Source organism: Ciona robusta, chromosome 12 (assembly GCF_009617815.1).
Source record: "Ciona robusta chromosome 12, ASM961781v2".
Classification (NCBI taxonomy): domain Eukaryota; kingdom Metazoa; phylum Chordata; class Ascidiacea; order Phlebobranchia; family Cionidae; genus Ciona; species Ciona robusta.
Window position 1 is genome coordinate 1,821,420 of NC_143246.1, and position 22,844 is coordinate 1,844,263.

Consider the following 22,844-nt stretch of genomic DNA (forward strand, 5'->3'; position numbering starts at 1 on the left):
GTAGGCAAGACACTTAAGATTTATTGCGCCAAGCCAGTGGTCACTAATTGGTTGTTTAAAAAGTTACATACGTTGTACCTCGTAAGCGGGCACGAGGTTTATAAAATAAAGCACCTATGTTATAACTTTACAAATTATCACCGCAAAAAATAACCAGTTCGAATTTTCGACCAAACAGACTTAAATTTAACGAAAAATTAATGTTTATTATATGCTTGTATCATATTTTATAAACAAAACATTTGAAACATTCAAGTAGGGTAGAGAGAAAAGTTTCGAAAATGTAGAATTGGAAACTTACAACAAACACCACGTTTGCGAGTGCAAAACAAAAACAACTGAATTTTAAGGCAGGGGTATATCAAATATCACTACGAATCATATTGACATGCACAAGGTATTAACTATATTGAAAGAACAGATATTTTATAAAGTTTACAGGTTTTGGTGTTTGGAAATTAAAGTTTCCTAAACGCGTCATCGTACAGGGCTTTCTGTTGTTTCAAATGTTCGGCTTTAGAACCAGCTGCTGGGGCTGCCTCCGGTTTTCTACCAGTATAACTGTGGAGAGAAATAATAAAACAGAATTAGTAATACTACTTGCTAAGTATAGGTTTTTCTTATAACTTAAGTGAGCATGAGGTGTATACATATATCCTGTGTTTCTGGTGTATAAGAAGACACCCATGTTGTAACTCGACAGTGAGCATGAGGTGTATGAATACACCATGTGTGTCTGGTGTATAAGAAAACACTCATGTTGTAACTCGACAGTGAGCATGAGGTGTATGAATACACCATGTGTTTCTGGTGTATAAGAATACACCCATGTTGTAACTCGACAGTGAGCATGAGGTGTATGAATACACCATGTGTGTCTGGTGTATAAGAAAACACCCATGTTGTAACTCGACAGTGAGCATGAGGTGTATGAATACACCATGTGTGTCTGGTGTATAAGAAGACACCCATGTTATAACTCGACAGTGAGCATGAGGTGTATGAATACACCATGTGTGTCTGGTGTTTAAGAAGACACCCATGTTATAACTCGACAGTGAGCATGAGGTGTATGAATACACCATGTGTGTCTGGTGTTTAAGAAGACACCCATGTTATAACTCGACAGTGAGCATGAGGTGTATGAATACACCATGTGTGTCTGGTGTTTAAGAAGACACCCATGTTATAACTCGACAGTGAGCATGAGGTGTATAAATACACCATGTGTGTCTGGTGTTTAAGAAGACACCCATGTTATAACTCGACAGTGAGCATGAGGTGTATAAATACACCATGTGTGTCTGGTGTATAAGAAGACACCCATGTTATAACTCGACAGTGAGCATGAGGTGTATGAATACACCATGTGTGTCTGGTGTATAATAAGACACTCATGTTATAACTCAACAGTGAGCATGGGGTGTATAAATACACCATGTGTGACTGGTGTATAAGAAGACACCCATGTTATAACTCAACAGTGAGCATGAGGTGTATGAATACACCATGTGTGACTGGTGTATAAGAAGACACCCATGTTATAACTTGACAGTTACCATAAGATGTATGATGAATACTCTATATAATAAGTCGACAGTGGGCATAAGGTGTATATAAATACCCCATGCTCCAACTCGACAGCGAGCATGAGGTTCAACTCACTGAATACGTCGTGTCCACCCACATGCAGTGCGCATACGTGGTTTACAATAATCGTAGAAACCCATGTTCTTATGTTCTTCTTGCAGCCAGTGAATACCAGCATTAGGGTATTTATTCATTTCAGCTTGTACCAGATCAAATGGAAAAGGGGCAATCTGGGACACATTAAATAAAATTAATGATAGTGTAGTGTTCAGTATTACTATTGTATAATTGAATAAAAGTAATATATCCACACGTGGCTCGAAAACGACAGTTGTTAAATATGGGTGTTCTGTTTCATATACCACAAATAATGTTACTTGGGTAATTATTTTTGGGGGATTTTTGTAATTTTTTTTATGAGTGGCTGATAATTTAGACAACCCATAACAGACTACTGGGTTGGAGAAGATTTTGAAATATTTAAAGGAAAAAACAGGATATACTGACAAAACAACAGTTGTTAAAACACGCTTACGGTTAAACATGTTTACATTTGAATGAATGAATGAATGAATGAATGAATGAATGCATTTAATCGGAAGAAAATTAACGTGGTCGCTACACCTATTTCTAACCATCACCTGCTCAATACGAGTGATAGCGACGTCATCGACCAATCCACGATCGCTTCTCTCTTTCAAAATATCGTAATAAACTTTCCCTGTGCAGAAAATCAATCGTCGACATTTCTCGGGGTTTTCTGACGCTGGTCCGTTGTCAGGAATAATCCTCTGAAACTCTGTTCCAGGGAGCATCTCGTTGAAAGATGATCGCGCCAGTGGGTGGCGTAAGAGAGACTTCGGAGTGAAAATGATCAACTGAAAAAAAAAACATAACTTAAATCTAAAAAAAATTAAATTTAAATTTAAAAAAAAAAAAATTTTAAATTTAAAAAAAAAAATTTCAAATTTAATTTTTTTTATAAAAGTATAATATATGCTGGTTGCTGCCAGGCCTTTTTGAGCCTAAATTAGACCATTGCCAAAAATATCTCTTTCAGACTTAAAATACACTTAGCAGTAACAGCTATATATTATTAAATATAATTTTTTAAATATTTATTTTACAAATATATTTTACATGAGTGTAATTTTATATAAATATCTTTTATATCAGCACATTAAAGAAAAAATTTTTTTGCGTGAATATTATAAATTACCGGTTTCCTAAATGGTAGCGCGGTCTGTCTTCTCAAGATGTGGAAAAGATTAGCTGGTGTCGTGCAGTTTGCAATGATCCAGTTTGCGTCTTGCAACTGACGGACCACAAAATCACCCACAATGCTTTCTGGGAAATGATCGGGGTCGTCGTTTTGCATCTGGAGGAAACGCTCCGGACGTGCTGACGAATGCTCTGGGCCCTGGAGAGAAAAAAAGATCATATTAACATATTTTGAGTTGTGGATGGAATATAGAAGACATACTGCTAGCATGAACTACATACATAAGAGGCCTAGGTGTTAAGGTAATGGGCCAACTCTGACCTAAATCCCAGGTCCCATAGCGTGTTATGCCTTAGGATCTCACCCATATAGAATAGAATGTGCATATACAATGTTGGGGCAATGGGCCAACTCTGGCCTTAATTCCAGGCCCCATGGTATGCCTCGCTGTAGGACCTCACCCATGTACAATAAAACAGTACTGACAGTTAAAACCAACAAAAACCTTACCATTCCTTCATATCCATGTGGAAGCAACAACACTAAACCACTCATTCTGATCCACTTAGCTTGCCCACTTGATATAAATTGATCAATAATGCATTGAGCTGTATTGTTGAAATCTCCAAACTGGGCTTCCCATAAAACCAGGGAGTTAGGATTGGTCATGGAATAGCCAAGCTCAAAACCTGAAAAGCAGGGAGGTAAAATCAGTGGTGCAACAGCAAAACTCAAAAAAATATTTTTTTTTGTGATCTTAAAATAATCGTTTAAAAATTGACAAACTTTTTTATGAATAATTTTTTTTTAGTGACGAAAAATATCCATATTTTAATTGAGTTTGGCTTGTTTCAAGTTAACCCACAAATGCAGCTTAACCCCCGTGGAAGAGCTTTCAGTATTCCCAACCTCCCAAATATCATCTATAAAAATATATATAGTAGAGTGGGGAAAGATGGGACACCTTTTTATTCTATTTTCTTGTCCCATTTGGTAGTAAACAATGAACATTTAAAGACATATAAAACCACATCCTCACGACTCCTATAGATCGATGTTAATTGTTAAAAACACAATCAAGATATTTGAATAATATGAGCAGAATGGGTCCCACCTTCCCCCACCCTACTATATTAAGAAAAATAAATAAATAAACCACACTTACCTAACACCCCATATTCAGATAAGGAACTATTACACACAGTGTATGTGGCTTGGTTAGGGTAGAGATCATTAAGTGGGACATATACCTTCTTGTCTTCCTTTTGATCATGAAGTTTATGGTGTCTATGACTGTATATATACATACAACAATGTTATAACTGATAAAAGTTGTCATGTTTTTAATTTTTTAAGAAAATCTGGAGTGAAATTTTTACAATTTTAGTTGACAAACATAGGGAACCTCATTGATTAATGTGGTGAATGTAATATACTTTGGCTCTGTTTTTTTGTATAGACACCTACAGCAGGGTAAAATCTGGGGTGACATTGTTAAAACACAGTTACACTTATAGTTGCCAGACATAGGGAAACCACATTGATTAATTTGGTGAATGCAATATACTTTGGCTCTGCTTGTTTGTATAGACACCTAACAGCAAGGTAAAATCTGTTTACAATTAAAATGGAGAGTATTTTGTTTCAATGTAAGTCAAAACTTTCTATAAAAAGCCCACAGTGAATTTACATACATGGTAACTTTGTAAGCGTGCACAAGGTGTGTGAAACAGAACACCCGTGTTATAACGACTGCCATGTGTCCCCTCATAGATATACAAGTTACATTATATGACAGTTGAAGAATAAATAAGTAACTTTTATTTATTAAAACTTTTAACAAACAAACAAACCTGAAAGTTCCGCGTTCCACATCTTGCCCACTGAGCCGAACGTGCGTGCCGTCTTTAAGTAAAGAACCGATCGCCAGAGCTTCGCCCAACGCCCAGTCAATGACTCGGTCGTTCACCATCTCATTACGAGCCTTCATGACTCGTCGGAGACCACCATGTATAGTGAGGTCGGCATTTTGAGAAAAAGTCTAAAAAATGTTTAATTTTTTGACTTGTTTTCCATAGAGGTAAAAGAATGTTGTGTTTTAAAAACAGATTAGTAATTAAAAAAAAAAATTTTTTGCAAAAAATAAAACAAAATTGTAATATACCATATATAAAGCACTGTTTAATAGATTACATTAATTTGCAATGGAAGCTCATGTCAATTTACAATGCTTAAAAAAATTCATTAGAGACAAAACAGTTGCACAAAAATAATACTGCTTCCAAAATAAAATAAATGTAAAACAAATTATCTCAAAAAGATAACTTTCCTAGAAAAAGTGTTGCATAATGAAAAACAAGTATATAGCAAAAAACATAGTCCAAAAAAACCACTAAAAAGTCCCAAAGAACAACTCAAAAAATAAAACAACTAATTACTGCCAAGTAAATTGCAAAACAAATAACAAAAATTTCAAAATTTAAAGTAAAAAGATTTCTGAAAATCTTCTCAAGATTAAACTGCCACCCACAAACCTTTCCAATGTGTTGAATAACTTCTTCAGGCACCCCTGTGTCCGCCACCTTTAACTCAACGTTGCCGTAAACATCTTGAAAGAATCCCTTCCATGGAGAGTCAAGCCAGTGACGAAAATTTAATTCGTCAATTTTTTTCGAGGCTTCCAAAGAATTCTCACAAATTTGATCATATTCGTTAACTTTGTTCTGAAAAATATAATTTGAATAACAAATTTTTATTGCAAAAAATGTTTAAATCAACACAAAAATTGTTTTTTAAATTAACCAAAAAAAAAAAATTAATTAAAAATTGTTGCAAAAAAATGGTGAAATTTTACTGGGACATTTTATTAAAACTAACTCACTTTCAGTTTAATAAGTTTGCTGTAACTTGTTTAAGGGACAGCAGTTCCTAAATAACACATCCTAAAACTTTTATCTAAATAAATTATTATAACAGTATAAAAAATCACTTTTTACCTATCTAAAAAAAATAAGCGTCTAAAAAAATCGAATTAACAGTACATACACCATAACATATAAGTCAAGTTTTTACTTCCCTAAAAAAAAAAAAAATTATAAAAAACTCAAATCAAACAGCTCATACATCGATATCTGCTTGTTCCACCAATCCTTCAGATTTCAATTTATCCGTGTAGATTTTGAAAACATTTGGATGATTTCGAATCTTTTGGTACATGAGGGGTTGTGTGAACATTGGTTCATCCATCTGAGGAAATATTTAAGTTAAATGAATGAATGAGTGAATGAATGTAACTTATCTATCCTCGCGTGGTTTGAAAACAACAGTCGTTATAACATGTTTGTTCATACACTCTTTGCCAGCTTATGAGTTACCATGTTTGATACTTCGGGGGTGATTATTACTTTGTTTTATGTTTGGCCGATAATTTGGACAACCCATTTTACACTGATGATGGACCAAGTTACTGTCTGGATACTAAACTCATGATCAGCAAATGTTTTGGACAGTAACTTGGTGGATAGTAACCTCTTTTACACTGATAATGGACCAAGTTACTGTCTGGATACTAAACTCATGATCAGCAGATATTTCAGACAGTAACTTGGTTCATCATCAGTGTAAAAGAGGTTACTTTACACCAAGTTACTGTCCGAAACATCTTTATAAACACACAATATTACCGCACACCTCATTATGGCCGTTCCTTCTGTAACAAACCAGATCAATCACAACGTCCTTGTGGAATTTCATTCTCCATTCCGCTGCAACCTATTAAAAAATGAAAGAAAACGTTTTAGTAAAACTTACAGCCTGTACCATGCTTTAACATCTGGTGGTTCTTTAAGATATTACATCACCTATAGGTAAAAGTAATATGCCGACTCGAACCTAAATCTCAGGTCCACTGCCTTGCTTGCCCTGAATAAGACTTTACCCAAATAGAAAAAAAAATTCTATTAATTAACATTTTGTACTATATAGTAGGGGGACACCTTTTCAATCTAATTTCTTTTCCAATTTGGCAGTAAACAAACATTTAACGATTTTTTAAATAAAACTTTATCCTCACGACTCCCATAGACCGTTGTTAATTGTTTAAAACACGATCAGGATATTTAGTTATTAGGTGTCAAAGGTGTCTCATCTTCCCCCACCCTACTATATATAACTTATAGATAAAAAATTAACTACTTAAAAACAAACAAACAGTGGTTTTGGTTACTGTTGATAAACTAGTTAATTTCGGCCATCTTACCCCCATGCCACTATAATACAATGGACCATTTTACCCCCTTATGGAACTAGCTCTGTAAATAATTTCCACATCATACAATAAAATGGTGCGTTAATTTTTAACAAAAATCCAAAGATTTTGATTAAATTAATACTAAAGCTGTAACATGCTATAAGTTGTAACCCCACCTTGCAGACATGGATAACGGCTTCCACATCATCTGCGTTAACATGGAATATTGGAGCCCGTACCACCATTGCTACGTCTGTACAATATGGAGATGACCTGCGATAAAAAATCAACAAATTTCAATAAAATATCAAAAAGTTTGTATAATAAAAAGAGACAAAAGACATGGGTGTCTTCTTATACACCAGACACACATGGTGTATTCATACCCCCTCATGCTAACTGTCGAGTTATAACATGGGTGTCTTCTTGTACACCAGACACACATGGTGTATTCATACACCTCATGCTCACTGCCAAATAATTACCTTGAATGTCTAGGGTCAGTGGTGAATCCAATCTGGTTGTTAACGACGACATGAATCGTACCATGTGACGTGTAATCGGGTAAATCACTCAAGTGGAAAGTCTCGTAAACCACGCCCTGATATGTCCAAAAAAAAAAAACTTTTTAAGATTTTTTCTGTATGGCTGATAATTCAGATACTAGTGACCACTGGGTTGGAGCAATTGCTGTTAATTGTCTTGCCCAGTGGCACATTATAATAAGTATATTTAATTGGTATTTGAAACAGTTTGCTAATACCATAAGTGGCTTGTATTAATACTTTTGTAAATATTTGCGTGAAGTAAATTAAGCTTGATGTAACACAACATTGGTTGTCATATTGTCAACAAATATGTGTTGATGGTGTACATTATGACATCATAAACAGCTTTATGAGGTCACAGCTTGTGTTTGAAGGTTAAAACACATAATGTGTGCAAGCACAGTCATGTTTTTATAATGCATTTGTGGCTTCTGTACAGCACATTGCTTTTTGTTCTTATGTATTACCACAGCGGTCAATAGAGCCTATCAACTGTTATTGTAAAATTGAAACAATTATTTAAGTGGATGTAGTTTTGAAACTTAAAAGTTGTTTAAATAAAGTTTCAAAAATTGGGTCGGCAAAGCTTTGCCATTAATTCACGACTTCCATAGACCGTTGTTAATTGTTTAAAACATGATCAGAATATTTGGATATTATGTGCTAAAGGGGTCCAATTTTCCCCCACCCTACTATATATACACCGCTAATAAATATCTATCTTAAGTTATAACATGATAATTTTACAAACCTGTCCAGAGAATGCGGCATCTCCATGCAAAAGTATTGACATTACTTTGTCCCCCTCGTTGTCGTTTAAGTAAAACTGTTCAGCCTTGGTTTTACCTTGAACGACTGGGTCCACAGCTGTTATGGGATGTATGGATAGAATTACAAAGATGTAATAATAAATTATGCTTAATATTTGGCCTTTACATTTATAACAAATCAATTTTTTTCAATTTTTTTTTTCAGGGCAATAGCAGTTGTTATAATACAAGTGTTCTGTGGGTTACTGCTTTGTTATGGAAATGTACAGATATAATTACAATAATTTCTTTGTAAAAATATATATTATTTAGACATTATGTTTTTACTTTTGGTGCCACAATGATGTAAAAATATGCATTGTTTATTATTTAGACTTTTTAGACTTTACATTCATAAATGAATGTAACTTGATTTGTTCCTGCATGGCGGGGCAATGGCAGTGATTATAACACAACTCACAAGTGTTCGGTTTTATACACCTCGTACGAGTTACCACCTATGTTACTTTGTGGGTGATTATTTTGAGGGTGAAATTGCTATGGAAAATGTATATAAAAATACATAGCCATAATGACATAATGTCTTTGTAAAAATATATATTATATTGATTAAAATTTAGAATTTTTATTTAATGCGTTTGGTGCTTCACCTTTATCAAGGCTGTTTTATTCAGTGTGTTATTTAATGGTTGGGTTCTTAATATTCATGCATTGAACATACAGTGTTAAAAACAGCATTTTATTTTATTGGTTTGAATATATGAGGTCTTCCTAATAACAATGTTATTATAAATGATGTCGAATGTGTCTTAATTAGGATTTAAACAAAATGAACCATAACAAAATGAACCATAGTAATGCAGTAGTTTTCAATTTTATCTTTTAGTTATTTAAATGAGTTTAATTATGGGCAATAAAATAATTAGCGCTAAATATCCTGATTCATGTTCATAATTAAGTAATAATAAAGAGGTAAAGTTGCTATTGTGATGTCATAATTATAAGTTACAAGTTTAATTAGAGTAATTTTGAATCCCATGTTATAACTCGACATTGAGTATGAGGTGCATGAATACACCATGTGTGTCTGGTGTTTAAGAAGACACCCATGTTATAACTCGACAGTGAGCATGAGGTGTTTAAATACACCATGTGTGTCTGGTGTGTCTGGTGTATAAGAAGACACCCATGTTATAACTCGACAGTGAGCACATTGGCGTAGAGTTTTGCAATTGCGTGGGAGTGCGGCAAACACGCAAACACAATTTAATTCGGATGTATCTTAACGCAATAGTTAGACCATTTACGCGACAGGAACACTTATCGCAATGTAACGTGGTTTAATTTGCAAGTGTAATACCGCTCGATATTTTAGTAGCCTGGACTTTAATTACTTGGTCGGCTGCGTAACAAATCATATAATGTTAACGTAAGTTACCTATTCCTGCAGTTCTGACGTAACAAACAGTTTATTTTATCATAAATCCCGCATTTATACAGCCAAGAGACATTTGCAATTGTGACGTAACATAACTAGCTATTTCGCAATAATAGGAATTGTGACGAATGCGTATTACGTGAGCAATGTAAACCAGTATTTCGACACGTGTATGTTCGGGAATTACTTGCAAACCAGGCATTCTTAAACCGCCACTAAATTCCCGGTAATTTCAAAAGAGGAAGTTGGTTGCCTCGGTTGCCATAAACTGCGATCGGTGTCTCGGTGATCGCCGATAAGTTTTATAGTTTTTTAAACTAGCTTTCGTTAAAAATTTGTATGCTGACCGAATACAGTTTGAGAAGTGTGGTACATGAAACTGCGCCGTATTTGTATCAGGAAAGCTGTTTTTTTTATGAGCAAAAAAACGTTTTACCCGCAAATGTTTATCTGACAGTTTGTGTGTGTTGCAAGTTGAAATCGTCGCGGTCATCTGGCTTTAATCAGAAAAAAAACGAAACTAGTTTGAACTTTTTTAATTATCAAGACCGCACGAGGAATCGTTGGCTTATAGCCAAAAAACACCGTCAGTGGGCAGCAGGAGAAAATTCGTTAAAATATAAGTAAAAAACTAAAACACCACTGTGCGAATTTAGTATTTTTAACATGATTTTAGCATTCGTAAAAAACATTGGCGTAAGCAGAAGTGCAGAACGCATGCGTTTACGATTTAGGAAACTGCCACATAAATTTAAATACGAATCAGTATCGGTCGTACTTTTGTTTTTTTTTACATGCCTGACGCACATTCGCACCTCTCAATCAAGTAAATTAACCATTGCTATTCTAAATACTCCCATATCCCATACGTATTACGCCATTGTCTGGTCTAGCGCACGTAATAATGCTAGTTAATCCACGATTCCTTTGTTTCTGATTGGTCAATCAGGGAGGTGTAAAATGGGCGTGATTTGCGGCATATTTACAAACAATAGGATGTTATGTTGTAATAATCGTGTTTGCGCAAATATAAGTCAAATTTTAACACATTTCTTTACGAATTAATGTTATCGTCGAAACATTATACACGCGTGCAGTAGTCGTGCATTAAACAAGAATAGTGAATTCCTAAATTGGCAGGAGTGCGTCGCACTCCCGCACTCCCGTACTCTACGCCAGTGAGTGAGCATGAGGTGTATGAATAGACCATGTGTGTCTGGTGTACAAGAAGACACCCATGTTATAACTCGACAGTGAGCATGAGGTGTATGAATACACCATGTGTGTCGGGTGTACAAGAAGACACCCATGTTATAACTCAACAGCAAACATGGGGTGTATGAATTCAACATGTGTGTCTGGTGTATAAGAAGACACTCATGTTATAATTCAACAGTGAGCATGAGGTGTATGAATACACCATGTGTGTCTGGTGTATAGGAAGACACCTATGTTCCAGGTCAAAGTTATAAATTAAAAGACACTTGTGTAATAACTAAAATACTCGACAGTGAGCATGAGGACAGTCAAACACACCACTCACCTTCAAGATGAGACGGATTAGCACACAGTGATAAGTTGATGAGTTTGTTTGTAACATGGTTGATCCTCTGATGCGACATACCAAGGTGATATTTCACGTCACCTGACCCTTCATCACCTGTTGTTATATATGTATATATTAATATTTATAATATATAGTAGTGTAGGGGAAGATGGGGACACCTTTAGCACATAATATCAAAATATCCTAATTGTGTTAAAAACAATTAACAACGGTCTATGGGAGTCGTGAGGATACCGTTTAATAATTCTTTAAATGTTCTTGTTTACTTTTTCACATAAATTTTACTCACATCTAAATAAAATTTACCTTTTCTCAAGTTACTGTCAAACTGGCAGAAAATCTGGTCCAAATCTTTACGAATAACATTTGCAAGGACATTTAAACGACCTCTGAAATAAAAGGTGCAAACGTTTGGATAATGTTCTTGGGAACAGTTTATTAAATACATGTTTCTTAACATAATATAATGTTACCCCAATAAATTTTTATCACACCAAACAATTTATCTGGCCTAAATCCTAGTATCTCACTCACAGAGTAGAATACAAATACACAATATAGAAATTTTAAAGACAGAGTAAATTAAAACCAAACTGGTCCTGGTCTAAAACCTAGGACCCATGACAGGCCACGCTGCATGACCTCACCAACAAAAAATAGAACAAAACTATCTATACACATTGGTTTCATTTTGTTTTAAATTTATTTTTAAAATATTGAAGTAAAAACTATCTATACACGACAGTGCCATTATGTTTTGAAAATTTTTAAAGGTATTTCAACAAAAAAAAACACAACCAAAAAAGCCTTACCGATGCGGCATCCCCATCACAAACGAGTCCACTCCTTTCTCGGATGCGCAATCGATGATCGTCTTCAACCCCGGGATCAACATCTCGCATCCTTCCAACCCAAACCTTTTTTCACTCGTCCATTTCTTAGCAAGGAAATCTTCAAATCTAACGAAAAAAATTATAAAAGTTTTCAATTGTTTATAAAATTTTGTGGTGATATACAGCTGCATTTGATTTTCAGAAATGATTATTTTAAAGCTGATAAAAGCAGCTAAGTTTATAGTTACAGGCATACGCTGATTTTTTACTTAAAAAATTTAAAAGTATTACAAAACATTTGCCGGCACACACTCCAAGAGTGCTAATAACCAGACAACTTTTGGTTCAACCCCCCTGTTCTACTGTAAAACTTTTAATTCACCAATTCCCCTTGTCTGCAGTAACAATATTATTCAGCTAAGCGTAATGAAGTCACTGTTAACAAAAGATTTATTCAGACAAACACAATCGTTAAGACATATTAGCAATTCCAATTGATTATTTAGCCTGCAGATGCTTTAAAACAGGTTTAAAGAGAACAGCGAAGCATTACTTTAATGTTAAAGAAGAATAGTCCTCACATACTCTGTGAAGTAGCTTTTAAATTGGCCAAATAAAAGCGATAAACAAGAGGCAATCATTAGATCAGGGCCAGCAGAAGTACCTGATTTTAATCAGGCCTTGTATGCCTGTATTCCGCGCTGGTGGTTACACGTTCAGACTAATTATAAAGAACATACCGTAAGTACATTGCATTAACTAATAAGGTTTACTTAGGTAAAACATGACACCGATGATTCTGTTACAGATTCTGGTTTTGTTTGCAATCTTTACCGAGGTATGTAGTGACTCTACTATAAAATATGACGTGTCACGTGTTATTGAAATATGTAGGACAGGATGTAGCGTAAAAATTACACATTATGATGTCGACAAACAACAAACAATCCATTTTTGCGAAGTAGAATTTTAAAACCCAAAACAAAAACATTAAATTTGTTTGTACACTACATAGCAATACAAGTTTTTACAACCAAATGAGGTAAAATTCATTTACAGCAGCGTTTCTTAAACTGGGGTTAATTTTGCCCTGGTGGTAAATTCCTCATATTTAGAGGGTAAATGAGCAACCAATTAAAATACACATCACTTACTGGAAAAAGTAATTTGTGCCAACTGTAGTACTTTACCAGACATTGAACAACGTTACCAAAAAGCAAGCGCATACGTCGCATTAAATATAAGTATATAACTGATAGAATTAGTTGTTTTCACATTTTAATAAATAAGCGCCATATTACATATTGGGGGTAAATCTAACAAGCATCCTTTTAAAAAGGTAAATCATACACAAATGTTTAAGAACCACTAATTTACAGGATTCAATTGTGCGTTTAACTATCACTGCCTTCCTAAAAAAAGTGGCGCCTATGGCTGAAATAATATTTTTTGCAAAATCCGCAAAGTCAAATTAATTTAATTGAGGAAATAAGAGAGAGAGAGAACGGCATATGATTGATTACGTATGTTTCTAACACATTCTATGTGCCAGGTATAATGTTACAATACAAATTACCTACACATGTGGTATGTGGAATACAATAGCCTACACATTATGTTGCGAAACCTCTGCCAAAATTGTATAGTTTATTTTAAGACTTGTATTTCAATATTGTGTTCCTAAACTTCACGTTTTTACATACAAACAATATATATATATATATATATGTTTATTTGAATACAATATACATTTGTTGTGAAATCCCTTGTCCCAATTATGTAGATTTTAATTTAATACCAGTATTTAAACATTGTGTTTTGAAATATCATTCTTTTACATACACACATATTATATATGGTTATTTAAATACGATACACAATATATCATGCTTCTCTTTACCAAATTGTGTAAGATTTATTTTCAAATCAATATTTGAATATTGTGCTTTGGGAATTTCATATTTTTACATACACATAGGTTTTTCAATAATTTACCAATACCCTATATTATATATATATATATATATATATATTCTTTTTAATACCAGATGAGTGACAAAAGATTTATTTACAATATGCACGGTAGCAAAAATAACAGAATACTATAGCATATGTACTTGTTATTTTATGTTTTTGTCAACATTCAGTTAAAATCTATTTTACTAACTTTGTAGAACGTAGCAATCTTTCCCAAGCCAATCGCTTTTCATTGTCAGTAAGTTTAGTTATACCAGGAGGTTCAAACTGCTGCCGGATCCAATTACATTGCTCATAGTTGTTAATAAACATGTATTCAACACCAATACTGCGACAGTAGGAATTCTGAATGAAAAATACAACATTTTAGGTATTTAAGTGACCTTACTTTCTATGTAAGTGCAGAAAGTAAGCAATATTAGTTAGAAATTACTACTTGTGTTTAAACACCACAGAAAAACACCAATTTCTAGCATTTTGCGTAATTAAAAAAGCAAAAATTATGCTCCGTATTAGTCATCACCCGTTAATAGTGGAATTTAAACTAATTATTATTTACCTCAAGACGCTTAATGATTTCATGCAGGGGCAATGATGTTTCTCCCCCTCCTATCATGGTGGTTTGTGGTAGTTGGTAAATATTGTTCATTTCCGCTTCACCTAAAACAATGGGACAATATGTCAAAGGAAAACGATAATCATTTATCGTACAAAAAAGGCATGCTTAGGGGGCATATGTACTTTCATAATTGGAAACTTAAATGTTTATTAAACCAGGATTTTAATACAGGACTACAAAAATGGTTTATTAGGCCTATATGTGTATACCATGCCTGATAAAAAATCTTGTATTCAAGGCAGCTTATTAAGGTGCTGTATTAAATTTTAAAGATTTAATTGCAAATATGCGGTTAATTCAGTGAAATAAACAAAAGAATTATGTAAGTGCAGAAAGAAAGCAATATTAGTTAGAAATTACTACTTGTGTTTAAACACCACAGGAAAACACCAATTTCTAGCATTTTGCGTTACCAAAAAAGCAAAAATTATGTTTCGTATTAGTCATCACCCGTCTAATAAATGATTAATATTTATACACATAACATTTGATATCACTATGTACATGAAGTCAGTGGTTTATATGGGTTTCTTTACCAGCCGCAGATAAAACCAATATAGAAAATGAAAATAGCTTAAATAGGAATATTGGACCAAACCCGAATTATATCACTAACACTTTAATAGGCTTAATCGTGAGTTTGAAAATTGGTAGTTTTCTTATTTATATATATGTATTTTTTTGGGAGGGACTGATACTCCTTTTAAATTTTTAATAAAGAATTTGAAAATGCCGATGCTGTCAGCACATAAATTGTTTGGCAATAAAATATTTATCAATTAATCTGCATGTAATAAATCAATCTGAGCAGTGCTTCAACCCAAAAGTTGGCTTTATTTGGTTGGGTTGCCTACTTCAGTGGTTAACAGAGCCATTTACACTGGTTCTCGTATGCTCACAAGAAGTTGTGTGAAATATAGCTTCTGAAATTTGGGCCCCGAAGTTTTGGTATTAAATAATGCTTGATACTGTCACCACAAAAAGTTTGGGAAGCAATGGTATAGCACATGCAAACACCTTAAAGGGATAAGCAAACACAAACCAAAAACACTTTGTGTGATTCCTACCAAACAGGCATACACCCATGCACACAATTAGATCTACCCCCAAAAAATTTTCCCGGATTTTTAAAACATCAACAAACCAAAAAAATTTGTTTACAGATTTTAAAAATTCTGTTTTTTAAATTTAAATACACTAAGCTTGTCTACATAATCATATGCTTATAAAATCAAATATGAAATATTGTTAAAATCTAGCTAGAGCATAAAAACAGCTATAAACACATTGCAAATATATATAGCATCACCCAAAGCAATTTATAATTTGCGCTGCTGAAGCAAATAGTGAAAAATTTTAAGCCAAATAAATGAGAAATCAAAACCTTATTACAGAAATAAATAGATAAAGTTACGAATTTTAAGACGGTTAAAGATAACCAAACTCGCTGGTTTTAAAATGTTAAACAAATAAAATATGAACTTGACATTTTTTACTTTCACTCACCAAATGTTAGTGATTAGTTCTATGATTTTTGCTAATTAGCACCAAACGTAATATCTACTAATATAGGTGCCAAACTTTTTAAAATGCAGGGGAGGCTGGAATAGTAAGACGAACATTTTTTGAAACAAATCAACTTATTGGTTGTGATGTTTACTGATTAATGCAGTGCAGAAAATTTGGGATTAGTCTGCCCATACTGCCACACTAGGTTTGGCGCCTATGCCTAATGATACAGCATCAACCTTTTAAAAAGCAAACTACCGACACCAAATTAATGCATTCACACTGATGACACAACAGTAATAAACCGGCGTGTTTGTATACCAAATGGATACGGCCTTCCCATTATGATGGACTCTTTAGATTTCATGCTGTCTTTAGACCTTAGAGCAGGTACTGAGATGTCTAGAGGATCCAAGTCACTGCACAGGTGCCCGCGGATCTATTTGATTTAATTCTTTAGTGGGCTGTGTGTGCTAATGCCAGATGAGCATGGGTATGGCAGTGTGGGTGAAGCAGTGCGTCGAATAATACTTACATTGCAAAACACCCCTAAAATGGGTAACATTGCAAAAGGCCCCAAAAATGGGTGCAAAAGACCATTAAAATGGGTAACATTGCATAAGGCCCCTAAAATGGCTGCAAAAGACCCCTAAATTGGTAACATTGCAAAAGGACCTAAAATGGGTACGAAAGACCCCTAAAATGGGTACCATTGCAAAAGGCCCCTAAAATGGGTGCAAAAGACCCCCAAAATGGGTAACATTGCAACAAGGCCCCTAAAATGGTTAACATTGCAAAAGACCCCTAACATGGGTAAGGGTAAGCACTGTATAGGCATAACATTACAGGTATGACATGTCATCTAAACTTTTGAAACAGAGGTGAAATCATATGTTTTAGCAGCCAAGTTTGAGGCTTAAACAGCTTATACTGCTGTCTCAGAGCTGTCACAGCAACTTTTAAAACAGGAGTGACAACATTTGAAAATAATACTTATCACTGACGTTTTAGGCCTGAACAGCTTTTACTGTGCTGTTAGGGTGTCTATACAAACAAGCGAAGCCAAAGTATATTCCATTCACCATATTATTCAGTGAGGTTCCCTATGTTTAACGACTATAGGTGTAACTGTATTTAAACAATGTCACCCCAGAAATTACCCTGCTGTTACGTGTCTGTACAAACAAGCAGAGCCAAAGTATACAGTATTTAACAACCAACAGATTAATCAATGGAATGAGGTTTCCAATGTTTGACAACTATAACTGCATTTTAGCAATGACACCACTAATTTTTTGCAAAATTCAAAAACACCAGCCTATGATGTATGCTTGCACAGTATGCATTAGAGGGATAAGCAATACGTATAAAAAGACATAACCTCACAGTCACAAGTAACTGGTAAAACAGAAACAAAACGTTTACATTAAAGGTACAATAATAACATCTTAGTCTAACCCATAGTAAAAGTAAACCGTATAAAGTATATTGTCTTTACAACTAGCTAAGCTAAGAGGGCAGGTAATTAAAAACACTTTAGGGTAATTTGACTATTAAAGAAATCTAAATGGATGTTGTAATTACAAACTAGCCAACTAGCTTGTCTAGCTCCTACAAGTATGTTGTATTATACAGGTACACAGTAAGAACTAATGTAGGCTTTTATATACAAAACTCTTTGCTGAAGTTTAAATTTAAAATAAAAGTATTTGCATTTTGATTTAACTCATTACTGTATTACTATGGACAAAGTTAGAAACCTTTTGAAAAAGCATTACAAACCATTTAAATGAAAACATTATTTATATTAAGGTGAACCTATTTATGAATTTGATAGTAGACACCAAAAATAAAGACATAAAGATTGATCGGCTTACTCTATACAAAAAAATGCCAATTAAGAAAGTGCTTTGAACAATTACCAACGGTTTATTGGAGTGGTAAAAATATGGTTTTATATTTCTTTGTTTATCACCAAATAAGACAAGAATATAGAATAAAAGGTGTCCCATCTTCCCCCACCCTATTACCTAATATAACGGAACAAGGTAAAAGTTTAAAACTAAAGCAATAAAAACAAAGCAATCTGAATAGTGTGTTGCACCATCAGTTAGGAACAAAAGATATGTCACGCCAATACGAAACAATAGGTATGTTTCCTAATCAGAATTTAAACAATTACCAACAGTCGAAAACGGTTATTTAATTATGTAAATATTCTTTGCTTACTACCGAATGGGATTATTACAAAGAATGAAAACATGGACCATCTTACCCCAACCTTTACTCCAAAGTAAATATATAGTAGGGTGGGGGAAGATGGGACATCTTTAGTACATAATATCCAGATATCCTGATCGTTTTTTAAATAATTAACAACGGTCTATGGGAGCCGTGAAGATATAGATTTATAAATGTTTGATTATTCATTGTTAACTGCTAAATGGGACGAGAAAACAGAGTTAAAAGGTGTCCCATCTTCCCCCACCCTACTGTAGTTAATTTCTTACATTTGTAACAGACAAAATTTTACATCACAATATCACTGACTAGTAACTACAACACAAAACAAAAATGACAAAGTCCAAGTAAAACTTACATTAATATAAGAAACCTTGCTAACAATTTAATTAAAGTTTAGAAGTTTAATTTACAACAATGAGGTTGAATGAACTGTGCACATATTATATTTAAAAACGTCACAACTTTTGACAACTTCTCCGAACTTTTTTTTCCTTAAACTTTACAAATTTTTCGTGCCTATAAAACCCCATCTATATTATTGTTTTTAATTAGTGGTGTTTAAACACAAGCAGAATTTTCAACATGAGCAACCATTCAATGCAATAACTCCTACCCAAACTATAACTGTTTAACATCAACTCAGGAGGTGTGGTAGAATCAAGGTCGGCATCCAAAATACCTAGAGGATCCAACATGGCAACCGAATGCCCTCGTATCTAGTGGCAATTTTGCAACAAAAAGCGTTAAAAGTATGTTTTAAAACCCAGGTTCATTTTTAATGAGAAATGAATCAAAATGATGTAAATTCTGGGAAATGAAAATGGATTTTATATAAAAATACTTATAACATAGCAAAAAAAAGTTTAAACTGTGTATTTTTAAAACCTTAAAGTAAATAAAAATAGAAAACAGTCAGTATTATGTATATATATATATGTGCAGAAAAAGAAATCGTAAAAAAAGTGAAAAGCTAATGGTTTTAAACAGCAACCAATTCATACATTACATTAACCTCCTTAGCACAAGAAAAAATTGGTAATAAAAACTGGAGTACTCTGTTGTAATTGAGTTATGATGTTGTGGTCATAAATATAATAATTTATAACCTCATAAGTTCTATATAGCAGTGTATATAAGTGCAGTTGATTACAAATGCATGAGTTTTGAATTTATGACGTGGTTAGGGTTATTTAAAAGTGAAACTTTTGTTTTAATTAAAGCCAACAATTTGAAAACCCTAATTAAAAGCCATTAACCTATGTGGGTCAGGTAATACATAGCATGGAATATAGAACAGAATTGAATAATTACTCAACCTAGTCACAAGCCCTGAAACGTATATACCCAGAGGCACCAAGCTTTAAAAAATGCAGGGGAGGCAGGGATAGCTAGACATCCAGTTTTATGAAACAAATCTAACTGATTCATTAATGCTGTAGCATATTTCTGGGTAGGCCTGCCAATCCGCCACCCCAGGTTTGGTGCCTATGGCTTTTGTAACACCTTATTAAGTTTCAAACTGTTGGGTTTAAATTGCCGTAAAACAAAATGTTCAATTAGAATTAAGACAAATATTCCTTTAACGGCTCATCTGGTATCAAAAAACGTTATTTCCATTTAAACAAAACGCTGGAAATGCACTACGTTTTCATACCATATAAGCCATTAAAAGATTATTCCGGGTAGCCTAGCAGAAGTAACAGAAAACTAAGACAACCTGATATCCACGGATCAAAGATTGCACCGAAAGATGTTTGTCGACCACTTCTTTGATTTGTGCCCCATCAATGGGGATTCCCCCAGCTTGTGGGGCCGACATGGGTGAGGACCCAATATCAGGAGGGGATTGGTACGCTTGGCCGGGTACAGCACCAGCAGAGACGTTTTTAAAGTAAGCATCCCATGACTGTAATATAATAATATTACTAGAGCTAGTTTGTACTCTATACAGATATAGTGAAGTCCAATACCAATGGGTTGAGGTTCAGGCTAGAAAGTTAGAACATAATACTACCTTAACACCCTATTAAAAGGTATTGCATAAGCCATACGTTGAAACATTTTTTTCCCTGTGGCTAATATCAAAATGATATGCTTGGCAGCGTTTATACCCAATCAAATATTCAAATCGCTTTACACGCCATTTTCTGCGATTCGATCGGTATAGTGTTTGGATGTGCGAATCAAAGAAACACATTGTCAATGAAATGTAACAAAGCTATATATTTCATAAAATATGGAATGGCTGTGTTCGAGTTTCAAATTTTTAATATTTACCAGATCTGTTTTTAAAGCTTGAAAAAAAATTTTTTTTGTTTTTTAGGTTGTAGGGCACTTTAAACTTATGCAATAAACGTAACTTTTTATTTAATTGAATTTTATAGGCTAACTTGTAGTTGCAAAAGCTTCAGGCTAAGAAACCTACTAGTAACAAATAAAAGTAAATGTAAGAAACATATGAAGCCATGGTAACAGCAAGTTCTGGGAAACTAAATCGACCACTATGTTTATATAAAGTAAATGAAGGTTTAAAGCTCCTATACTTAGGCAAGGTTTCCATATTTTAACAGGTTTGACACTGTTATTGTTAAACAAAGTTTAACAGTCAATAAACTGGGAGGTAGAATTTTTTGACAGTTTTGACTTTACTTCTCCTGGGTTTTAATGCATGCATAACTGATTACTGTTGCTTTACAGTTTAACATGTATAGCAATTTTACACCATACACATGAACACAACAATACAGTAGGGATGGGGTGTTCAACTGTTGACTAAACTAGTCCGCACATAAATACAAGTCATGCAACTAAAATTTTGGTTGGTATATTTTGACCAACTAACTGTAATAAGAAATCCACAGGAATTTAGTCGACCGACTGAACTTGGAAAACCACCGATTAAATTTTAGTCGGCCGACTAAAAACGCGGTAACCAATACTTATCGAGACCAACTAGTTTAGTCGGTATCCAAGTCTTCAGAGATTACCCTCCCAGCCAATAGTAATAAGTTCAACTCACCTTATGCACGCTTTTGGGATCTTCTAACCAACTTTCATACATTTCTTCAATATACAGAGTGTTACTACCGCTCAAAAACGGTTCTGCTTTCGCAGCCGCGGCAGTGGCTTGTTGGTTCGTAAGTGAAGTACTTGCATAATGTCTCCGTGGTGTGTTTGAACCACATAACGTCTTTATTGGATTTCGTGCGAGGTTTCGTGTTAAAACTGAGGAAGTCCGATTTAAAGTAAACATTTGTTGCAAAACCCGGAATGATGCTTGTGACCTCAGCATCTTGATTATGATGTCACACTTCTTCCACAACAGCAAAGTTTATTACAAAAAATTATGTTTTTTTTTTAAATTGTAAAAATTCAAACACCAAAACAAACACATTAATAAGGTAAGTCAAAAGAAGCACATTTAGGCATAAAACTATGTGTTTTTTGCAGTTATTATAGTACAACAGTCAACAGACAAGACTCTATCAATCTACCACACAAACATTTCAAATTTTAAATATTAAATTCATTTATCAGAAAAATCTTACTATTAAACCAAAACACATTGTCACAAAAACAGACTTCTTATTTTATTTAATGTAAAACTTCTAAACTTATTTACACATTCTGCCGTTTTTACAATACGTTTCGTCAGCTTAACATCACGACCTAGACAAAAATAGCGAAATCCATTTCCATTTCGTTTTATCACTTAACAACTTCATTGTGCAATGCGTGCAGTGACGGCGACAACTGACTGTGACTGAAGTTTTCAAGGGCAACCAAATACTATATGCTGAGGTACTGCGCCCTCTGCCAAACAAATTGGTGACGTGAAGACACGCCCCCAAAATTCTTCAGTACGTTTTCAAGTTTCTCTAGTGAAAATTTGTATACAAATTTTTAATTTAAAATTTTATATGTTACCGTATACTTGATTCTGTATTATGTAACATAAATTCGATATAGATGTTTAGGCGTGTTTCGGCAAAGAATTTTAAAGAATTTAGCAAAATATTTTATTGTCGGCAATATAGTTTGTATATTTAGATAATACTATAACATAGCCGTAGGCAACTTTTAAAATAGGTTACTTAACAGCCGAAAATACAGCAAACGAAAATAGGCAGTCGCTAGGTGGTGATATTGAAGCGCAATCTTTAAAGCAGTGAGTTGGGCCAGTGTCCGTAAATAAACATGCTTATACACGCAGACTCTTGGTTTGGATAACCAAAACATCTCAGCACGTCAAGTATTCAATCGCTAAATTTAGATTTT

At 34.0% G+C, this 22,844-nt stretch overlaps 1 protein-coding gene across 2 annotated transcripts; it reads right to left on the bottom strand.

The window, feature by feature from the left end:
- Positions 1–185: 185 nt before the first annotated feature.
- On the bottom strand, positions 186–22,010 carry LOC149726359 (2-oxoglutarate dehydrogenase complex component E1-like). 2 transcript variants are annotated; one of them, XM_089889821.1, is made up of 21 exons: positions 21,586–22,010; positions 20,284–20,472; positions 16,644–16,761; positions 14,754–14,854; positions 14,385–14,539; positions 12,197–12,343; positions 11,691–11,773; positions 11,361–11,477; positions 8,361–8,476; positions 7,547–7,662; positions 7,238–7,334; positions 6,503–6,583; positions 5,936–6,058; positions 5,347–5,535; positions 4,666–4,853; positions 3,978–4,105; positions 3,323–3,501; positions 2,810–3,010; positions 2,232–2,468; positions 1,666–1,820; positions 186–561 (listed from the first exon to the last, which is right to left on the bottom strand). In XM_089889821.1, the coding sequence occupies exons 1-21, from the start codon at positions 21,856–21,858 to the stop codon at positions 459–461; spliced, it is 3,096 nt and encodes a 1,031-aa protein (XP_089745947.1). In that variant the 5' UTR covers positions 21,859–22,010; the 3' UTR covers positions 186–458. The 2 variants fall into 2 exon arrangements, with proteins under 2 accessions (XP_089745947.1, XP_089745948.1); XM_089889822.1 differs by lacking the exon at positions 16,644–16,761 and adding an exon at positions 19,180–19,282.
- Positions 22,011–22,844: the final 834 nt, after the last annotated feature.

Excerpts from the sequence above, each read along its gene's own strand:
- LOC149726359 (XM_089889821.1), bottom strand. The coding sequence starts at position 21,858 with ATGCTGAGGTCACAAGCATCATTCCGGGTTTTGCAACAAATGTTTACT. Across the intron at positions 11,478-11,690 it reads TGACAGTAACTTGAGAAAAG|GTGATGAAGGGTCAGGTGAC; the intron begins GTAAATTTTATT and ends ATATAACAACAG. Across the intron at positions 3,502-3,977 it reads ATCTGAATATGGGGTGTTAG|GTTTTGAGCTTGGCTATTCC; the intron begins GTAAGTGTGGTT and ends CCTGCTTTTCAG.